Below are 21,652 nucleotides of genomic sequence, written 5' to 3'. Positions count from 1 at the left end.
AAAAGGTATGACAGGAAAAATAGACATATGAATGTGAACATGAACAAAACGAAGGATAGAGTGCTGTATGGAGACTCGTTAGTACGAGGTGTGTTAGTAGAGGATTTGACAAAATCGTACCAACCTGGTGCGACCATAAAGGACGTAACTGAGTCTATTAGAGAGCAAAAGGAAATGGTGAAAGAAATGATTGTTGTGGCAGGTACGAATGATTTGAAAGGAGATAAAATGGAAATGATAGAAGACCTGAATGAATTGTTTGAGGTAGCAAAAGAAAAAAGTGAGAGAGTTAGAATGATTAGTCTTTTGCCACGGTATGACAGTGAAATGTTTAAAAGGAGAGCCATAATTGCGAATGACTTTATGCGTGGGTTATGTATGACGAGTGGTGTGGAATTTGTGGATGTGTGGAGTGAGTTTGATGGGTGAAAGGATCTATATAAGATGGATGGCTTACATTTGAATGGTTACGGTGTAAGAAGACTTGAGAAAGTGTTGCTGAATGTAGTGGATGTGCAAATTCAGGGAAACTAGATTTGTTAAGGGGGGGGGGGGAGTATATATACAGTCCTTATGGAGGCAGTTGAATGTAAGAATGAATATAATATGCCAGAGCAAATAAGGACAACAAATCTGAGCGGGATAGTTAATATAAGGCATCAAGGTAGGGTTGGGGCTAATGGGGGTCTTAAATTCATGTACACTAATACTAGGAGTATTAGGAACAAGAAGGAAGAGTTTTTGGCCATGGTTGGCACTTCCAGACCACAGGTTATTGGTATTAGTGAAACATGGCTGACTGTAGATGATATAACTAGTGGGATTGAATGTGATGGGTATAGTGTGTTCAGGAATGACAGAGAGAATAAAATGGGGGGGAGGAGTATTGTTGATGATAGCTGATGAGCTCCAGCCAAGGAGAATAGAAGTTGAATTGCAGGATAGAGAAAAGAGCACATTTGAGGCCATTTGGTGTGAGATTGTGGCTAGCAGAACTAAATATACAATTGGGTGCTGCTATAGACCAGGTGATGGAAAAGATGGTGGTGACAGTATGCACAAGCAAATAGAAGAAATGGGTGGAAGGAGGGTGATTATTATGGGAGATTTCAACTATGGTCGCATTGATTGGAGTGAGGAGAGGATACACGGAAGGAAAGAACTGGATTTTATGCGGTTATTAAGGGATAACTATCTGCGACAGCATGTAATGGAAAATACTAGGGGTCAGAGAGCGCTTGACCTAGTAATTACATCTGAGGATTTGGCTGTAACAAATATGACCACATCGCCACCAATCGGTGAGAGTGATCATAGGGTCTTAACTTGGGAGGTGGCTAAAGGTGTAGAATTTTCAATTAAGACAGGGTACATGTGGAATTATCGGGCAGGAAAGTACGACAAGCTTAGGAGTTTGATTGGTTCAGTGCCATGGCATGTACAACTGCAAGGACTAGAAGTTGATAGTGCATGGGAGGTAGTTAAGAAGTGCTTGCATGAAGCAATGGCTGACTGTATACCTAGAGTCCGAATAATAAATCAAGTAGGGGTTAAATGGATGAATAACACCATTAAGCTTGAGCTGCAAAAAAAGAAACAACTATGGAGGGAATTTAAGGAGAAGGGTGACCGGCAGGCACATGAACGGTTAAAGCGCAGGCCAGAAGGGTGACGAGTGTGGTAAGAAAAGCAAAAAAGGATTACGAAAGAACATTGGCCATGCAGGCTAAAGAGAATCCTAAACAGTTTTTTAGATATGTAGCAAGTAAAAGGAAAAATGTACATGGCAGATTGATTTTAAAGAATATCGATGGTAGGGAGGTAACTGAATCAGTTCAGATAGTTGAGTTACTGAGTGAGCACTTTGCAAGAGTATATCATCCAGGTGGTGACATTGCAGAAACGAATAAACCAGTAGATTATACGGGAATTGTGGTTAATGAAGTGGAGGTGAGTAGTCTATTGCATAAACTCAATGTCAATACATCTGTGGGATTGGATAGTATACCAGCTCGTGTTGTACGAGAAGCAGCTAAAGAATTGTCAGTACCCTTGACCATTTTGTTTAATTTGAGTCTCGGGTCTGGGTTAGTCCCGAGCAGGTGGAAAGAGGGGAAAATAGTTCCACTGCATAAAGGTGGTTCCAAGACTGCTGTTGTAAATTACCGACCGATTAGCATATCAGGAATCATTGTCAAGGTCTTAGAGAAATTAGTCAAGAAAAGAATACAGGATTGGATAGATGAAAATGGGATATTGTATGGGGGACAATATGGTTTTGTGAAGGGTAGATCATGCCTCAGTAACTTGCTCACGTTTTATAACACAGTGACGGCTGAACTGGATAGGGGTAATGGGTTTACAGTGATACTACTGGACCTTGCCAAGGCCTTTGATAGGATACCACATGGAACCCTAATCAGTAAACTGGAGCAGATGGGTATAGATATAGGGTTGGTGAGATGGATAGGAGGGTGGTTGAAGGAGAGATATCAAAGAGTGGTTTATTCAGGAGTGGAGTCTAAAAGACGTCTCCTGTGGCACTCCACTAGTCTTGTGACTAGTGGAGTGCCACAGGGCTCTGTTCTTGGACCACTGCTTTTCAATTTGTTCATCAATGATATTGGAAAGGATCTGAGAGGAAGTGTTCACTTGTTTGCTGATGATGCAAAGTTGGGTAGAGCAATTGTGAGTGCACAGGATGTCAAAATTTTACAGGATGATTTGGATAGTTTGGAGGACTGGGCTAGGAAAAATGGATGTCAATTTAATGTGGCAAAGTGTAAGGTTATGCACTTTGGGGTGAAAAGAATAGCAGCAGTATATCGCATTGGTGGAACCATACTCCAGGAGATTGATGAGGCCAGGGATTTGGGAGTGTTGGTGGATAGGAAGTTGAAGTTTAGGGGGCACATTGCAAAAGTAACTAAAACAGCTCACCAAATCACTTGGCTTCTGAAAAATACTTTAACATGCGGAGACGAACAAGTTGTTGTTCCTCTGTATCGAACCTTGATAAGACCCCATCTGGACTTCTGTGCCCAGTTATGGGCACCAGAGTTTCTTCATGATGGGGAGGAAGTGGAGAGGGTCCAGAGACGAGTGACCAAGATGATAGCAGGTCTGTGGAATGAACCTTATGAGAATAGGTTGAAGATTTGTGGGTTGCAGAGATTGGATGATAGGCGAAGGAGGGGTGATATGATTGAGACATTCAAATTACTGAAGGGTTTTTATAGGATTGATCCAGAAGATATTTTTGAAAATATGATTGGTGGTGGGACGACTAGGGGCCATGCATGGAAGCTGGGCAAGAGCGTGGTTGACAAGGGTGTTAGAGCTAGGTTCTTTACTTGGAGAGTGGTGAATGAGTGGAATAAGCTTCCAGAGTCTGTTGTGGGTGCTACGACCGTGAATGAGTTCAAGGCGAGGTATGATAGATACTGTGTGAATGTTGAATAGTTGTTCTTGACATGATGTTAGGGCCTCCCTCAATGAGTCTGTCGACTCCTTGGAGTTTCCCGGAACAATAATAATAATAATAATAATAATAAAAAATTTACAAAATGTTAAAGTGTCTTCATCAATAAAACTGTCTAGAGATTGAAATGCAAAAATAAGAAATAACATAATACTAGGAACTGGCCTAATGTTTAAATAAAATGACTGAAAACTCAGATGAAATAAGAATACCTCAATTTTGTGCAAATAAATAAATAAACAAATAATTTAATTATTTAGTGTATGACAAAACAACAATCATGCAGCCCACATGGGCAGGCATGGTACCATCTTATGAAACCAATATAATGCTATTGGTTGTAAAGTAATTTTTCTCTGTAAATTGTGCATTCCAGAGCCTTCTCTTTGAGGGCCTTTCCCCAGGAGGGGGGAGGCACTCTATATGAGACCAGTTAGCTTGTCTTCAACTGTAAAGCTCTGCTCAAAAATAATGAACTTAGAATAAAAAACATGCCATGTCAAGGGGAAAAAAAATCATTGTCGAGCAGCTTCATTAATGGTGAAAAAGTGAAAGAGTTTGAAAATAAGAAACCAAAACAATACCGACCAAAATGGCAAATAAGAGATCTCTCAAGAAGGAGCCAGTCTAAGAAAGCTAGGAAACTAACTAAGAAAGCTAGCACATGTACTCAAAGAATACATGTATTATAAATTATACAATTATCAGCAAAATAATTAAACAGATGGACCACTGGATAAAGTTCTAAGATTTACAGACAATGGTGATCAAGACTATGAAGCCTACTGATTGAAAAAGTTTATGTCAAAACATGAATGCTGTGATGATGGAATTATGACATGAAAACAACATAAAAATGCTATAACAAAAAAGACTTTTTCAAAAACTTTTATCAACAATGAGAAAGATACAGAATTTCACTGAGAAAATTTAAAACAAGCATTAATCAAGCAGCATATGAAATATTAAGATAAAAGCAAAATGGAAACTGGTATGCAGAAAAAAATGAGTTATCAGAAACCTAAAAACTAGCATTTAATAAACATTCATAAGATTACAATGATATAAATAGACAAATCTGAAAGGGTGGGGGTCATAGAAAGCACAAATATTAGGAAGGTTATTCTAAATTGAAAAATATAGACCTCACACTATTGTGCACAGGTCTGGTCTTCTGGTTTCCATTGTGATTCTGATAGATTGGAGAGAGTACAAAAGAGAGTGTTAAAAATAATATCAGGATTGTGGAATACTGATTATGAAGACAGATTGGAGATTTGTAGACTGCAAATGGCTGCAAGAAGGGAACTCACAGAGTTTAAAAGAACCATATTGCAGTTTAAAAGACACTATGTTGCAGGCCTATCTCTTCAGCAAACTGTTAAATGTGGCCATCCCAAGTCGACATTCAGTGATACCATACTGAGATGGAAGCACAGGAAGTCAACTGCAAATGCTACCTGCAGTGCAGACAACCCACAACATGACCCTAATAATAGAAAATACCTAATGGACTGTTCAGGACATGGACCAGTCATTATTAACAACTGTTCTAATATAAACATGAGCATAAATTCCGATGGAAAGAGCACACAACGACATTGCTGTTGATCGCACAAAAGTCATACTGACAACGTTGCTGTTGATATCTTCTTAAAGATTCTCAGTATACAAAAAAGTATACATGAGATTTGAAATAGAAAGTGTTCACTATTTTGCTTTGAGCAGAATAAATAATGAATGACATGCTGCAGCTTCATTAATGGAGAAAAAGTGAGAGTTTGAAAATAAGAAACCAAAACAATACAGACCAAAATGGCAAATAAGAGATCTCTCAAGAAGGAGCCAGTCCTAGACAAGCAAAAATAATACTGAAAGTTTGAATAAGAAAGCTAGCACGTGTACTCAAAGAATACAGAGGAAAATTAACACAGCTCTGTGAAAAAGTAGCTAAAGAGAAGTCATGGGTACACTCTAGTAAGAATATACAAAGATGGCAAAACATTCTCGAGACTATTGAAAAAGCTTGTGAAAAAGAAACAAAGATGATAGATATGTAAATTGTGAAGATATTCTAGATATTTGGAGTTCATAGTCTGAAAGAACTGTTAAATGAAAAAAGCAATTACAAAACAGTGGCAGAAACAGCAGAGTAAAACTTGAAATGCTAAAATTACAAAATTAAAAAAAAAAAAAAAAACTGCGTGTTTGTTCCAGGTAAGATTTATGTACGTATACTTGAGAAAAGGCTAAGAAATTTGGAAGAGAAACTTGTAAAAGAACAGTCTGCACTCAGAGCAAACAGGAATTGTCAGGACTGAATAGAGCTTCTGACCTAATAACCAATCCTCACCTTCACATGGTGTGCTTGTTACTAGGTGCTGGATACTGAATGAAGGATGGGTTGACAAATTTGGGACTTAGCCAACCACCACAAAAGTATATGATGGTATAACATAATGAGATTTCATGCTGATTTGGGTGTAGCCAGGTTAAACAAGAATCCCTGCTGTTTTTGTCAGGGGACCATGCTGAACAGTGAAACGTTAGCTACTGGAACAAGCTCTAACTCAACATCTAGAAGAAGAAGAATAAATCCAATATCAGAAGAACTGGAGATAGGAAACCATCAATATAAGGAATATTAATGGAAAGGAAATTGAACAGAAGAAATAGAAAAACACCACATGGACATAATTAGCATTACTTAGAGAATGCAAAAATAGGTGAGATCTTACTAAATAATAAGTATATGATGTTATTTTCAGACAATAATGATCAAGGAAAGGAAGGAGTAGTGATAGCATTCAACAACAAACATGAAGATTGGAAGGCAGTTTCAAGTAGAGCTATGTGGGCAAATTTCAAAATGGGGACATGGACAATGAAACTCATTCTACATCATTGTTGATAATGATATCATCATCATGCTCATTTAGGACACAAGAATGTACAGAGGATATGAAATTGGAAGTGACTAATACTTAGTACTCAGCAGGATAAAAAGTGGATATCACATTGAAAAGAACAGTATGTAAGAAAGTTTTAAAAAGAATTAATGTTGAACAGCTTTTACAAGTAAATTGTAGACTCGAATATACAAGCATTATTGAAGAAAAAATAAAACGAATTGAAAACAAGAACCAAACCCTTGGAGTTTCAGTGGCAAATTCTGAAGAATGATTGATTCAGCTAAGGAGGTATGTGGTGAAGTTGTCTGCAATAGAAAAATAAGAACACCATGGTAGAGACAAGAAGTTAAAGAAGCAGTTCTGGAAAAGAAAAAAGCATACCAAAAGTTTCTGGTAAATAAGTTGGCAGATGCCCTAAAAGAATACCAGGAAAAATGTAAGAGAGCTAAGCTATATGTAAAAGTAAACTAAACAAAAGACGTGGGACGACTTTGGTAAGAGTGTGAAAAATAAATATCAGGAAGGTGACAAAATGATCTGGAGGCCATTGAAGAAGCTTGGAACTGGAGGAAAGAGTACTGTAAAAGGAATCAAATAAGATAAAGTGGATATGAAAAACTGAAGATAAGGATATCCAAGATGTCTGGAGTAATTACTTTGAAAGACTGATAAATGAACCAAGCAGTGACAGAACAGCAGTAGAAAATTTTCAGGGGAAATGCAAAGAGGAGTATATATCAATACTTGAAATAGAAAAAGCTGTCAAAAACCTGAAATGTGGAAAGGCAGCTGGAGTAGATGATATTCCACCAGAAATGCTTAAGTATGAAGGTATAAAAGTTTTGCAGTGGCTACACTGCATAACTCAGAGGTCCTGGTCTGAAGGGAATTATTGACAATTGGAATAGAGCTCTCATAGTACCCATCCATAAAAAAAAAGGGGGGGAATAAAACTGAATGTGAGAATTACATAGAAATTTCTCTACTAAGTGTTCCAGGATAAGATTTATGCAAGCATACTTGAAAAAAGGTTGAGAAAGATTGTGGAAGAGAAACTTGGAGAAGAACAAGCTGGTTTCAGGCCAAATAGAGGTTGTCAAGATCAGATTTTCACTTTAAGACAAATAGTTGAGAAATTGTAGGTCTATGACAAGAATCTGTACTTAGTTTTGTAGATCAAGAAAAGCTTCTCAAAACAGTACAATTATATAGGGTTAATGGAACATTAGACAGAGCAACACATAGTCTATGTTTAAGTTGTAATTCCACAATCTGAATTAAAGGAAATACAGGAAGATGGTTTCATGTAACATCAGGAGTAAGACAAGGATGCACATTATCTCCACTCTTATTCGTCATCTTATATGGATTACATTATGAAAGAAAGTGGCATTAGGCCTGATATTAGAATTGGAGATATCAAACTTAGTGCTGTTTGCTTTATGTAGGTAATGTTGTACTCCTAAACACACCTAGTATAAGTCTCCAGTATTCACTAATGAAATTGAATAACCGCTGCAACAAATTTGATATAAAAATTAGCAATAAAAAGAACAAAACTATGAAAATAGGCAGGAACAAAGAAAACTTCAGCTGCATTCTGAATGGAGACCCTATAGAACAAGTGAAATATTTCAGCTATTTATGACAGTTTTTAGTGAAGATGGCAGGCTAATCTGGAAGCAGATCACAGAGTAAACAAAGCTAGTATGGTGGGTAGCCAGCTGAATAAATTTATATGAAATAAGAGAGAAATTATCCAAAACACCAAACTAGCAGTATACAAGACAGTGTTCAATATTAAGTTATGGATCTGCAAGTTCGGTTAAAAATAAAGCACTCGATTAAAGACTAGAGATCACAGTTATGAGGGTTCTAAGAAAAATTAGAGGAGTTAACTGATGGCATCAGTGGCAGAATCATATTAAAAATGAAGATATTAGAAAGGAACTTGACATGTTAGCATTCAAGAATGTGTCAACAGAGCTAATCTAAAGTGGTATGTCCACTTAAATAGAATGAGTAAAGAAAGGTTAGCAAAAAGGGTTTTTGATGAAAGATGGCAGGAAAGAGACCCAAAGAAAGACCAAGGTCTAGGTAAATTGATTCAGTCAGAAATTATCTTAGAAGCACAGAATGTTAGATATGACAATATTGGAGTATTCACAAGTAATAGTTTGATTTGTGGGAAAATTGGTGATAGGTGATTAATAATAATGTAAATAAACATAATCATGTAGTGCTGTCATTGTAACTTGAACACTCTTTGAGGGTACATATCATGTACCCTCAGAAATTGATGAAGGTGGTGATAATGACAAACAGGCAAGAAATCATGGAAATATAAAACCCATGTATATGGTATGTATTTTCAAGTTTGTATATCTAGAAAAAGCATACTATAAGCTGCCAAGAGAAAAACTGTTTAAAATACTATAATTATAAGGTGAAAATTGGGACATTATACAAAATATATAAGTTGAATGTCAGCTGTTAAAATTGAGGAATGTTATTATGTAAAAATCAGCTGACAACAGTACAGCATGTTATCTTCCATTTGTTTTCCTATATGAATAACATTATGAAAGAAAGTGGCATTAAACTCATCTCATCTCTAAGTGTATAAAATATTTTGTGCTTAAAAAGTGTTATACTCCTATTAAATCCAGTGATTAAAGCAAGTAAGTCTTCAAAACTATTTAACTAAACTGAAAAACTACTGTAACAAATTTTGTTTGAAATCAGCAGTAAAACAGGCAAGAGCTATGAATATATGAAAACAAGCAGGAATATAGAAAAGTTAGCAAAAGAAGTGTTTGATACCAAGATGGTAATAAAAGGCCCAAGGGAAGACCAAGATCTAGCTACACTGATGCAGTTAGGAATGTCTAAAAAAAACCAAAATGTAAGTAAGATCAACAATTATTAGAGTCCTGCCCTAATAGATTAATTTGGAAGAAAATCATTTAAAAAAGGAAATAAAACCTGAAGCTAAAAATTTAATGAGAAATAAATGCACTATGCATTATCATAGAAATATGTGCAAAATTACAAAAACGGTTGCATCTGAATTATGATGAAAAAGAAAGATTCTTTCTCTAAAGGGTGAAGATGTATGTAATGCTATATTTTTTAAAATAAATAAATAAAATAAAAATATAGAAATAACTAGCATATAAAAAAATACAGTTAAGAATTACATGGCCTCAATTATAAATGAATTTCTTCACCAGTGTGAGACTACCACCTAACTTTGGAGGCGTGAAGTGGGCTGAAAATTTTTTATGTTTAATTTCTACAAAATTTCAGGATAATCTAATCTCTCATAACATAAATAGTACTGTACTATAGGCTAACAGCCTTTGGTAAGTAGGATTTGTATTCAAATACCCACAGAATTGGTTTTTGATAGAATCAAATTACCATACATTTTGAAATTTCTGACATGAAAATATATATCAATGAAAATTGCTGGGGGGGGGATGTATAATAATATATAACAGTAAAAATAGACAGGAAATCTCCATAAAAGGAATCAGATAAGGGGATTTTTTTTTTTCCAAGTCTATCTTTAATTGACATAATTACAGATGAAATAATAACACAATTTAACAAAGAGAAATTAAATAGAATAAAAATCAAAAAGGAGAATTTGAACTTGGTTCAATAAGCATATGATATAGAATTAATTTCTCAGAAAATGAAATTTAAGTCAAGAGGACCTGGCAATTATTTAAGCTACAAGAGACATGCAGTAATTTTGATATGGAAATATCAAAAGGGAAAATACACAATACTTAAAAATGAGCCAACAACTGAAACTGAACAGAACAGCACTGAAACAAGTAATGGAATTTAAATAATTAGGGAATAATCATTAACAGTGACAATAGCACACAAAGGCACAAGAAGATAATGAACTATCAGAATCTAAATTTAACAGTATGAAAAAAAAAGAAGTAACTCTACCAATACAAAGATATACATTCATGCGAAACAGGAACAGATCGAATATGTCAAAAATATAACAAATGAATATAACGTCATCGTCATCATCATCAAATTCATGATGAATACTTGGGGATGGGGGTTCAAGCATTATATGAGTTGACATCATTACTAGCATCCTATCAATAACTTCCCTCCAAATTAATATGTTATCCATCAGGACTCCAATATAATCAAAACTTATATTTCAGGCCTATAAGGAACTTCTTACTGTCCATCCACCCTAGATCTTGGTCTTTTTATTGATCTTTTCCCTGCCAACCTGTTGTAGTTAGAATCAGCAGTGCTCTCATTGAAAGACTGCTAAATAAAACAAGCAGTGTCAGCATGATGGTAGAAAAATCCCAACAGGAATGCAGTCAGGAATACATATCCATACTTGAAGTAGAAAAAGTCATCAAAAACCTGAAATGAGGAAAGTAAGCTGGAGTAGATGAAATTCAGCCAGAAATGCTCATTCATTGGAGCAGAGCTCTCATAATACCCATATATAAAAAGGGAAATAAATCTGAATGTGAGAATTACAGAGGTATTTCCCTACTGAGTGCTTCTGGTATGATTTATGCTAGTATACTTGAGAAACGGCAAAGAAAAATTGTGGAAAGGAACCTAAAAAGGAGATCTGTATATAAGTTTTGTTGATCTGGAAAAGGCATATGATAAACTGCCAAGAGAAAAGCTCTTCAAAACACTATACTTATATTGGTGTGAATGGGACACTATATCAAGCAATACATAGTCTCTATTTAAACTGTAAGTCAGCAGTTAGACTTCATAGAGGTAGAGGAATATGTTTTGAGGTAAAATCAAGTGTGGGGGAAGGGTGCACATTATCTCCACTGTTATTCATAATCTATGTGGATCACATTATGAAGGATTTGGTATGAAAATCAACAATAAAAAGACAGAGACAACGAAAATAGACAGAAACACTGAAAACATCAACCTATAAAACAAGTAAAACATTTCAGCTATTTAGGCACAATTTTCAGTGCAGATGGTAAATTAAATATGGAAACAGACAAAAGAATCAACAAAGCTGGTATGGTAGGAAATCAATTGAATAAATTCATATGGAATTGGAAAGAAATTAGTCAAAACACTAAATTAGCTATATACAAGACAGTGTTTAAACCAATTTTAACTTATGGATCTGAGAGACGGGTTAGAAATAAAACACTTGGCAAAGACTGGAGACCACAAATATGACAGTTCTGAAAAGATTAGGGAACTAAACAGATGGCATCAATGACAGTATCACATTAAAAATTAGGATATTAGGAAAGAACTTGCCATTGTTAGCATTCAAGAATGTGTTAGTAGAACTAATCTCAAGTAGTATGGTCACTTAAACAGAATGAGAGAAGAAAAATAAGCAGAACAAGTGTTCTTTGGCAGGGAAAAGACCAAGATGTAGTTGGACTGATACAGTAAAAAATATCTTAAAGTATACAGAAACATAAGATCTGATAATATTGGAATCTTGACAAATAACTGATTAATTTAGAGGAAAACTGTTGATCGGAAGTTAGTAATGGTGTAACTAATTTATGCAGTACTATCATAATTATTCTGTGGTGTACCCACTGAGGGACCATATCAGGAATATGATGATGATGATGTATCTAAAAAATAAGTAAAATGTACATGATAATTTTTGATAAAAATTTTATATAGTAAATAAAGAAACATGTAAAAAATTACTGAACATTAGAAATTTCTAACTCTGCTGCAGAGATCACCATAACTTACATATCAAGTCCAATTATGATTCTAATATATTATGACAAGTGCATACTATGTTTACATGAGTTTAGTCACACAAATTTAATTTTCTAGTAACCAGTATGACTACAGCCCTTGGTTACACACACGCATGAAAAATAATATTGTAAAAACTCACTAACTTATTTTAAACATTTTTTTATAGACTATGAAAACAATCTGATAATGTATTTTACTTGTATATATAAGGAAAATAAAAATATATTTATTCAGTGGGGAAAATCAGTTTAGCGTTGGACTATTTTAATAACAAAATTAGGCAAAACAAAACTGTCTATATTAAATGTAAAATGAAGCTCTATGTTCAGTTGCTATGATAACAAATGTTTCTGCAAGATAACTGCAACAATCTTTTTTCTTATCACTGTTTGCAATCACTTCATTACTTGTTTTAACCTTCTTTAGCTTCCTCATTTTATCGTCTTTTTTTTTTTTTTTTTTTAATCATTTGCTCTTTTCTTAACCTCGTGAATCATTTTTAAATTCAAGTTCTCATTTATATTCAGAATTTCTAATATAGCTACTATCATAAGAGAAAACCATCTTCTTGGCAAACTAAATATACATTATCTAAAGAAGAAGAAGAAGAAGAAGAGAAAAAAAAAAAATCAGCTAACGCCTTTTTATTCCTGTATACAGGGAGTAGGCGAGGTCATTTAGCCCTATCTAACTTTGGAGACTGAGTGGGCAATACAATCTCCAATTCAATTCAATCTCCCCGAGATAGGTGGCCCAAGGCTATCACTAATTAAGCAGTACACAGTGAAGAGAGACGGCTCAAATGTGCCGCCATCTCATGGTCCCTAACACAATATATTTAATGTCTGAAATAATGTGGGTTTTACGGTCGATTTTCTTTGAGTTTACAGGACGAAAAACCCGAGTTTCCGGAAGGAAAAACTCACTTGCCCGTGCCAGAGACCGACTAACTCGGGAACCAGTCGAAAACAGGCTTAAAAAATTTCCTCTAGTCGCCGACTAGACTCGAAACCAAGTCTTCCTTCGTGCGGTCAAGCGCCATGGTTTTTGCAACACAGGCTACACAGGCTATTAATATTACCAAAAAATAATAGCAAAAATACATCTAGTTGCATGGTAAATTTTTCTTCTTATAGCAACTGAAATCTAGTAGTATTTTCAACAAAATGCAAACACCAATAACTGGGATCAATTATACATGCTTCGTGAATTACTATATTTTGTACCAGTTACTTCAATTAACCCAGTATTAACTATTTTAACTTTTAAAAGCAATAGCAAATGATATGAAAGGTGAGAAATTTTGAAAGGTAGACTAATATAATATTTCTTTTATCGATTTTGCCTTTTTCATCTATAACTTGTACAACTGTGAGCAATAAATTAATTCGCTTATGTCTGCATAGGTACAAAAATCCATCACAGTTTGCACAAATTCAAGTGACTGTGCCAACTACAGTAGTGTTGGATTCTAAATGAAGAGAAATGAAAATTGTTAATACTTCTTTCAGAATCCAACATAATCCCCCAAGTCAAAGGCAAGACTTGTAAATATTATTTATTGCTTGTCTCTTGCTTATAGTGTGTTATTCATAACTGCCTTGAATTTTGTTTATTATTATTTAATAATATAGTCTTAAGTAATGTAATAGTAATAAAAAGGCTCTGTATAAAAATATTATTCTTTTAATTTACTTTATTATATAATAATATTATAAGAAGCTGTGCATGTATGTTATAGAATTTGTGTTTGAATGATTTATGATTGAATGTGATTTATATGAACGATGGATTATTTCTTTATTTGTATTTCTGAAAGAGAATGTGTATATATGTAAGTTTAATGTACCCTATGTGAACTATGATTTTTTTTTTATTTATCATTACTGAAAGAGAAATTAATTTTATGTAATTCTTCTGATTGGATTTGATTGGCTGTTGTCAAGGAAACAGAGTTAATTTTAGATAACGCGTGCGTGGAGCGTGAGCTGCAGTATTCGAAGGGAGAAGGAGTTGATATGAGCTGAACTGGCTAGAACCGGATTTTGGCGGGAAGAATGAAGGTATTTTATTGGAAAATGAAAGTAAACAGGGAAGAAGCATTCAGGACAGCACAGAGTGAAGTAAGGGCGGCAGTAAAGGGAATTTGGAAATGCCATAAATAAATTAAGAAGGGACCGGGAAATTAATAGGCAATTAGGAATATTTCTACGGAATTCTAAAATTACATCGAATTCCAATTGTTTTGAGGAAGAATAGTGCAAAGCTGAAATTAATGCATAAAAGAAAATAAGGAATAAGTAGATTACTTTTGTTTAATATTTCAGTTATATAGTGAAGATTCCTTTTGAATAGTGTTACTTCTAAGTGATAGTTAACTTCAGTTTTAAGTGTGCCTATAGTGAATCCAATGTGCAAAGGATATAAGATTTATATTTCAGCGTGAAGAAATAGGAGTTAGCTCCATCCGATATATCTTAACATTAACTGTGGTGTTCTACTAAAATTAGCCGAAGTATGGAGCTTTAAAGTGTTTCCCCCTTGAAGTGATAACTGCCACATAATTGAATTAGTGTTTGTTGACTAAGAGAGAATTAGAGAATTCTACTTTAAGAATATTTACTGTAAGATTCTGTAACATTGAACTGTGTGAACCATTTTTAATTATTCGGAACAATGTAAAATTGACAGCTGGATGTCTGATGCCTAATGTTTTATATTTGTTATGAGTATTTGAACTAAGTTGATTTGCATTATCTTGTTTTCAAAGTTATACTTAATGTACACGTTATGTAACCCTGCATTAAATGTTTTGTTTTATTGATTCCAATTTGGTGTTTGCCTGATTCTCTTTCATTGCACCACTCAAAGTTTATCGGACCTTGTGGAAGCCTTAAATGATAATATTAACCTCGGCCTGTAGAAAAGTGAGATTGCAAAAGTTAGTTGATGATTGATATTGAATGATCTATATTATATAGACTAATCTGAATATAGGGTGGCACAGGATAATATAAATTTCTCTATATTTGGATCAGTAATCAACCAACAATTAATAAAAAAAATAAAATAAAATAAATAAAAAATAAAAATGGATAATTTAAATAAAAATAACGTTCCAACAAGATGGCGGATTCGAAGCTAGGATGTACGACACAACAGTAGGCACTCTAATCAAATATGCTCTGCAACTTGCCGAGATAAGCATCAGTTCACCCACATGGTGCAGGTTAAAGGTCTAGCATGTATTAAGTTGAAATGGGTTAGAGTAATATTGGAGTGGAAAAATTGGAGAAATTACTAAATAAAATAAATGAAAAGTATAATTTATCATATGATTGTTTTCACAACACATTCAAAAATTATTGACTGTAAATTACAAATTTTGAAAGCAAAAATTTTGTGTGTGTGTGTGCAGTTACCAGGCATGTGTGCTCTCTTTTTTGACCACTGTGTGCACACAGTGAGGGAACACTGGAGAGGAGGTTTTGGCATTGGTCAGCTTCACTTGGCCAAAATTATGAGCATCAGTGAGACCTGTTGACAGAGAATTATGTAATTACAGGGATAGAATGAGAGGAATATTGTTTTTTCAGTGAAGATACATGGAACAAGGCAGGAGGAGGGCATTATTAATGATAACAGAACTCACATACAACAAAAATACAACAAGGATTGTAATTGAGGCTATCTGGTTAGAGACAAAAACAGGACAAAATATATTGTGGATTGCTACTATAGACAAGGGGGCTCCAGAGGAAGATATGGATGCGGTGCATCAACAAATTAGCATAATGAGTATAGGCCAAACAATATCATTGGAGATTTCAACTATGGGGATATATATATTACAAGGAGGAAAGGGCACATGGCAAGATGGAAACGGAATTTATACAGTTATTAAGGGATAATTACCTGAAAGAGTAAGTGATGGAGGGGACCAGGGATTTGAGAGTGTTGGATCTGGTAATAGCATCAGAAGATCTCTCTACAACTAGAATAGCAACTCTACCTCTAATTGGAGAAATTAACTGTGCAGTCTTGTTCTGGGAAATTGCTCAACATGTGGAATTCTCAGTCAAGAAAGGGTTTATGTGGAACCACAGAGCTGGTGATTATGAAAACTTAGGTAGACCTAGAGCAATGCCACAGCATAACAAGCTACAAGGAAAGAATATCAGTAGCACATGGGAAGTGGCGAGAGATTGTTTGAGAGAGGCAGTATCAGATTACATACCCAGAGTCAGGAGGATAAACAGTCAGGATTAAATGGATGAATAACAGCAGTATAGCAGGAGCTGGGGGGAAAAAAAAAAATTGTGGAGGAAATATATATTAAAAAAAAAAAAGTTGATCAACATGCTTATGAGCAATACAAAATCATGGGCAAGAAGGGTGATTAGTGTGGTAAGGAAGGCTAAATCAGATTATGAGAGAAAACTAGCTAAGCAGGCCAAAATAAATCCAAAACAGCTTTACGCTATGTAGCAAATAAAAGGGAGAATAATCATGGAAGAATGATTCAAAATAATCAAAGCATGACTTTAATCAATGCTGATGAAAGGTAGGTAACAGAAGCAGAAAAAATGGTTAAGCTACTAAACAATCACTTTGTAAAGGTGTATCATCCAAGTGGAGACTTTGCAGTTACTAATGTGAGAATCAAGGTAGATGAACTGGAGGTGCTCAGCATGTTGAAAAATATCAGCATGAATACAGTAGGAGTAGGCAATATGTTGTTCTGTGTGCTATCAGAATATGCAAGAGAACTTGTAGTGCTTATGGGAAAGCTGTTTAATCTAAAACTCTGGCAAGGTTCTAAGGGAGTGGAAAGAGGGTAAGATAATTAGATTACATGAAGGTAGATCCAAGGCAGAAGTAGCAAATTATAGACCAATTAGTATCTCTGAAGTTAAAGTATTGGAAAAGTCAGTTAAAGATAAAAATCAGGAATAGGTAGACAGAAATATGATACTCTATAGGGCAAAGCATTGCTCTATAAGTATTTAGTCCTGCCTTAGTAATTTATTGACATTTTATAATAAACTGACAGCAGAATTGGATACAGGAAATGGTTACACCATGATAATGCTTTACTTTGCAAATGTATTTGACAGAGTAACACATGAAAAATTATTACATAAGTTGGAGCGAATGGGAATGGAAATGAAACTGGTGGCATGGATAAGCAGTAGCTAACAGACAGGCATCACATGGATTGGTGTATGGTAGAGTAGAATCAAGGTGAATGAGGATGACTGGTTGGGAACTGCTCCAGAAATCCATACCAGGGGCAACTACTCGTATATTAATGATATAGAGGAAGATTTAAGGAGGAGGGTTCAGCTGTTTGCTGATGATGCAAAAGTGGGGAGTGCAATATTTGATAAAGACGATGTAGATATCCTGCAGGATGATTTAAACAAATTGGTAATGTGGGCAAAGGATAACGGTTGTCAATTTAATGTTACAAAATGTAAGATAAGATATGAAAAGATCACAGAATGAAAATGATGAGAATGATCACGGAATGAAAAAATCACACAGTTTGTATCATAATGATGGTACTGGATTCCAGGAAACTGTCAAGGCTAGGGACCTGAGGATGATAGTGGACAGACATCTGAAGTTCAGAGGATATATTGCTAAAGTTGGCAAAATAGCTCAAAGGATTAATTTGATATTAAAGAACACATTGACAAGTAAAGATAAGTTCACATTGACAAGTAAAGTTATTATTCCTCTTTATAAGGCTATGATTCAGATGTATCTTGACTACTATGCACTGATTTGGTCACCTGTGGATCAAGAGGTGGTGGTGGTGGTGGAGAGGATTCAGAGATGAGTGACCAAGCTGGTGACAAGTCTGTGCAATGTTCTCAATGAGGATAGATTGAATGGGTGTTCGTTACAGAGTTTAGTAGAATGGCAGAAGGGGGAGAGGGGAGGGTGATAGAAACTCATAAGTTAGAGGGATTCTATAAGATTGACACAAAAGAAATTTTTTCAATGCATGAGGAGTAGGAAGAAAACAAGGGGTCACACCAGGAACCTGCATAAGAATGTGTGGACTAGGTTCTTTGCTTGAATGAGTGGAATGGATTGTCAAAACTTAGAGGTAGTTTTGAGTGCCCCAACAGTGAATGAGTTTAAGAAGAGGTATTATACGAATAAGGATTAGTGTGTGGTCTCCTACAATGAGTATTTTAATATGTTTTGGCCATTGATGCCATCTGTTCAATCTCCTAATTTTTCTCTGAATTTTCAATGTCTGTGGTCTCCAATCTTTGATAATCCGCATGTTTTATTTCTAACCCAACTCTTTCAGATAAAAAAAAATACATCCTCGGTAGTATAGCAGTTAGTATCACTGCCTGTCATGTGGGAGACAGGGTTCGATACCTTGCCAGGGAGAGTTAATTTTACTTGTCAGCAGCCAGATTGGTTTGAAAGCACTAGTTCTCGCCTGATCACTGAAGTTAACCTAAAGATCACTGATAACTGAAGCAAATCTGACCCCAGTTAGTACTTGGGAGGGTGTCCACCTGGGAACCCTGGATGCTGTTGGCATTAAAGGGTAAGAAGGGTTAATCAGGTAGGAGTCAGATGGATGAGCAATATCATTAAGCAAAAGTTGCAGAAGAAGAAAATGCTGTGGAGGGTATATAATGAGAAAGGTAACCAGCATGGTAAAGAAGCCAAGTCAGATTATGAGAAGAATCTAGCTGAGCAGGCCAAAGGAAATACCAAACAGTTCTTTTGTTATGTGGCAAGTAAGAGGAAGAATGACTATGGAAGATTAACCTTAATCAGTAATGATGGTCACGAAGAGACAGAAGCAGAAAAAATAGTTTAGTTACTGAGTGACCACTTTGCAAGGGTATATCATCCTAGTGAGGTTAATAATTTAACCTATATGATAAACACTAATGTGGGAACAAGTGGATGAATTGGAGGTTCTTAGGATATTGAAGAATCACAATGTAAATACAGATGTGGGATTAGATTGGATATCAGCCAGGGTTTTGTGAGAATGTGCAAGGGAACTGCCAATGCCTTGGACTAGGCTCTTTAATTTAAGTCTCAACTCTGGTTGAGTTCCAAAAGAGTGGAAAGAGGTTAAAATAATTTCCTTGCATAAAGAAGGTTCTAAGACTGCCAAGCAAATTACAGACCAATCAGTATCACAGGCACAGAAAAAGTACTAGAAAAATTGGTCAAAGAGAGAATTCAAGAATGGGCAGATAAAAATATGATACTATAAGAGGGTCAACATGGCTTTGTGAAAAGTCAGTCATGCCTCAGTAATTTACTAACTTTTTATAATAGAGTAACAGTTGGATAAAGAAAATGGCTTCACGGTGATTTTGTAAAGACATTTGGCAGAATACCTCATGGAACTCTGTTACACAAATTAGAACAAATGAGGATGGATATGACACTGGTTAAGGGATAAGAGGGTGGTTGCTGGACAGATATCAAAAAGTAGTATATGGAGGGAACAGAATCAAGGCAAAAGAAAGGAAATATTCAGTTGTTTGCTAATGAAATAGGTAGAGTAACAGTTAATCAAGGCAATGTTGTGAGCTTGCAGGACAATTTAAATAAGCTATCAGTATGGGCAAAAGTTAATGGGTGTCAGTTTAATGTCGAGAAATGTAAAATTATGCATTTTGCGATAAATAGATTACAAGCCATGTATCACATTGATAGCACTGTACTCCAGGAAATAGGTGAAGCTAGAGATTTGGGGGGTGGGGGGTGGGGTAGACAGAGTTAAAGTTTAAAGTCAGTGCTAAGGTAGCTCATAAGATTAATCACTTGACTATTGAATAACACATCAACAAATAGAGATAAGGAAGTTGTTATTCCTCTTTATAAGGCCTTATATGCTAAGTCTGGTCCCCTGGGTTTCTTGGGGATGAGGAAGTGGTGGAGAGGATTCAGAGGCAAGTGGCCTGTGGAATGTTCCCTATGAGGATAGACTGAAGGTGTATGGATTGCAGAAGTTGGTTGATAGGAGAAAAAGAGGAGATAGGATACGAGGGGATAAGTGGAATGGGTTGCCAGAGTCAGTTGTGAGTTTTTGTCTCTGTTAATGGGTTCAAGGGAGAGGTATGATAGATTGGGTCTCCCGCGATGAGTTTTCGGACTCCATGGAGGTGACCATATAATAATAATAATAATAAATTAACTCTCATTTTAGAATTCTTTCTTTTGGTTTTCTGAAAGAAAGAATAATAAATCAAAATTGGTCTGAACACTGACTTAATGCTAGTTTAGTGTTTTGGCTGAATTTATTCAAGTGAGCCCCTTATAATATCAGTTTTACTTATTCTGTTATCTATTTCTAAATTTAATTTGCGATCTTTCCTAAAAATTTATGTGGAATTTGATCTGTACATGCTGATTGTTTATCATCTGTTTTAGACTGCTGTCACCAAATCTTATTATCTTCTCAATTTGTAATTCTAATACAATCACAAGACAAAACATCTTCTTTTATACTCAAAATTCATGATAATCACTATTTACAAGAGATGGGAACAAGCAGATATCCTAAAATTGAAATATTTTACTTTCTATAAGCTCTCCATTCATGATGCAGCTATTTTCAATATGCCTGCCTATTTTCATGGTTCTGTCTTCTTACTGCTGATTTTTCATGTCAAATTTGTTATAGTAGACATTCGATTTAGTTAAAGAATCCTGAAGACTCACTCATGCTGGATTTACTTGTTGTTGCATTAAAATGATAAATAGCAAATAATCAGAAAGTGATTACTACTGCTTAGTTAATCATATCTACTTACAGCAATGACCAAATTTCATAGAAATAATTTACTTACACTGCTCTGCTAAGATCCCTTCGTAATTTCAGCATTTTTTCATATGATGCTTCATCATTTTTCCTGTTCTATAGAAACAAACCATTTTAAGTACATGTGCTTTCCCCCCAGACATATGTAAAAAAAAAAAAAAAAGAAAAAAAGTCTAATCCTAAAAAGAAGAACTAAAAGTTATCTTAATAAAATATCTCAAATGCTTCAACAGTAACAAAAGGGGCATAAATCAATTACATCAATTAGCATGTTAAGTAAACACCAAGCCAAAGTGTAAGATATTAATATTTTACATTATTGGATAAGTTAGTGTATGTCCATCATTAAAATAACATGTTGTTATCCTAGGCCAAGGAGGATACTCAACTTGCAGTCATGCAATACATTTATCTGCCTATACCTTAATGTGCTTTAGTAATATTCCATCACAAAAAAAAGTGCATGAATAAAGCAAAAGTGTATTTTTTTAGTTATTTGACATTAAGAACTAAGTTTATAGACTATTAGAGACTATATTTGGAGTCAGCAGCAAGGAATGAAATACTCCGCTAACCTCAACAGGTACAGTAGCATTAACTGATCAAAAAGATCAGTGATAAACTAAGAGTTATAATTCATTTATTTATTCTTTTTTTAAAAATGGG

The 21,652-nt window shown here is 35.0% G+C and overlaps 1 protein-coding gene across 4 annotated transcripts in view; it reads right to left on the bottom strand.

The window, feature by feature from the left end:
- The window catches only part of E(Pc) (Enhancer of Polycomb), a 371,838-nt gene that overhangs the window by 144,415 nt on the left and 205,771 nt on the right, over nt 1-21,652 (bottom strand). For all 4 annotated transcript variants that reach the window (XR_016550343.1, XM_090413189.1, XM_090413191.1 and 1 more), the window contains one exon: nt 21,015-21,082. Coding sequence is in view for 3 of the 4 variants with exons in the window: in XM_090413189.1 (XP_090269315.1) it covers nt 21,015-21,082 (68 nt within the window). In the remaining variant the exon portion in view is untranslated. The remainder of the gene's footprint in view (nt 1-21,014; nt 21,083-21,652) is intronic.

This window comes from Typopeltis vanoorti, chromosome 23, assembly GCF_054136105.1.
Source record: "Typopeltis vanoorti isolate ZY-2024b chromosome 23, IOZ_Tvanoo_1.0, whole genome shotgun sequence".
Lineage (NCBI taxonomy): Eukaryota > Metazoa > Arthropoda > Arachnida > Uropygi > Thelyphonidae > Typopeltis > Typopeltis vanoorti.
This window is presented reverse-complemented; position numbering and strand designations above follow the sequence as displayed.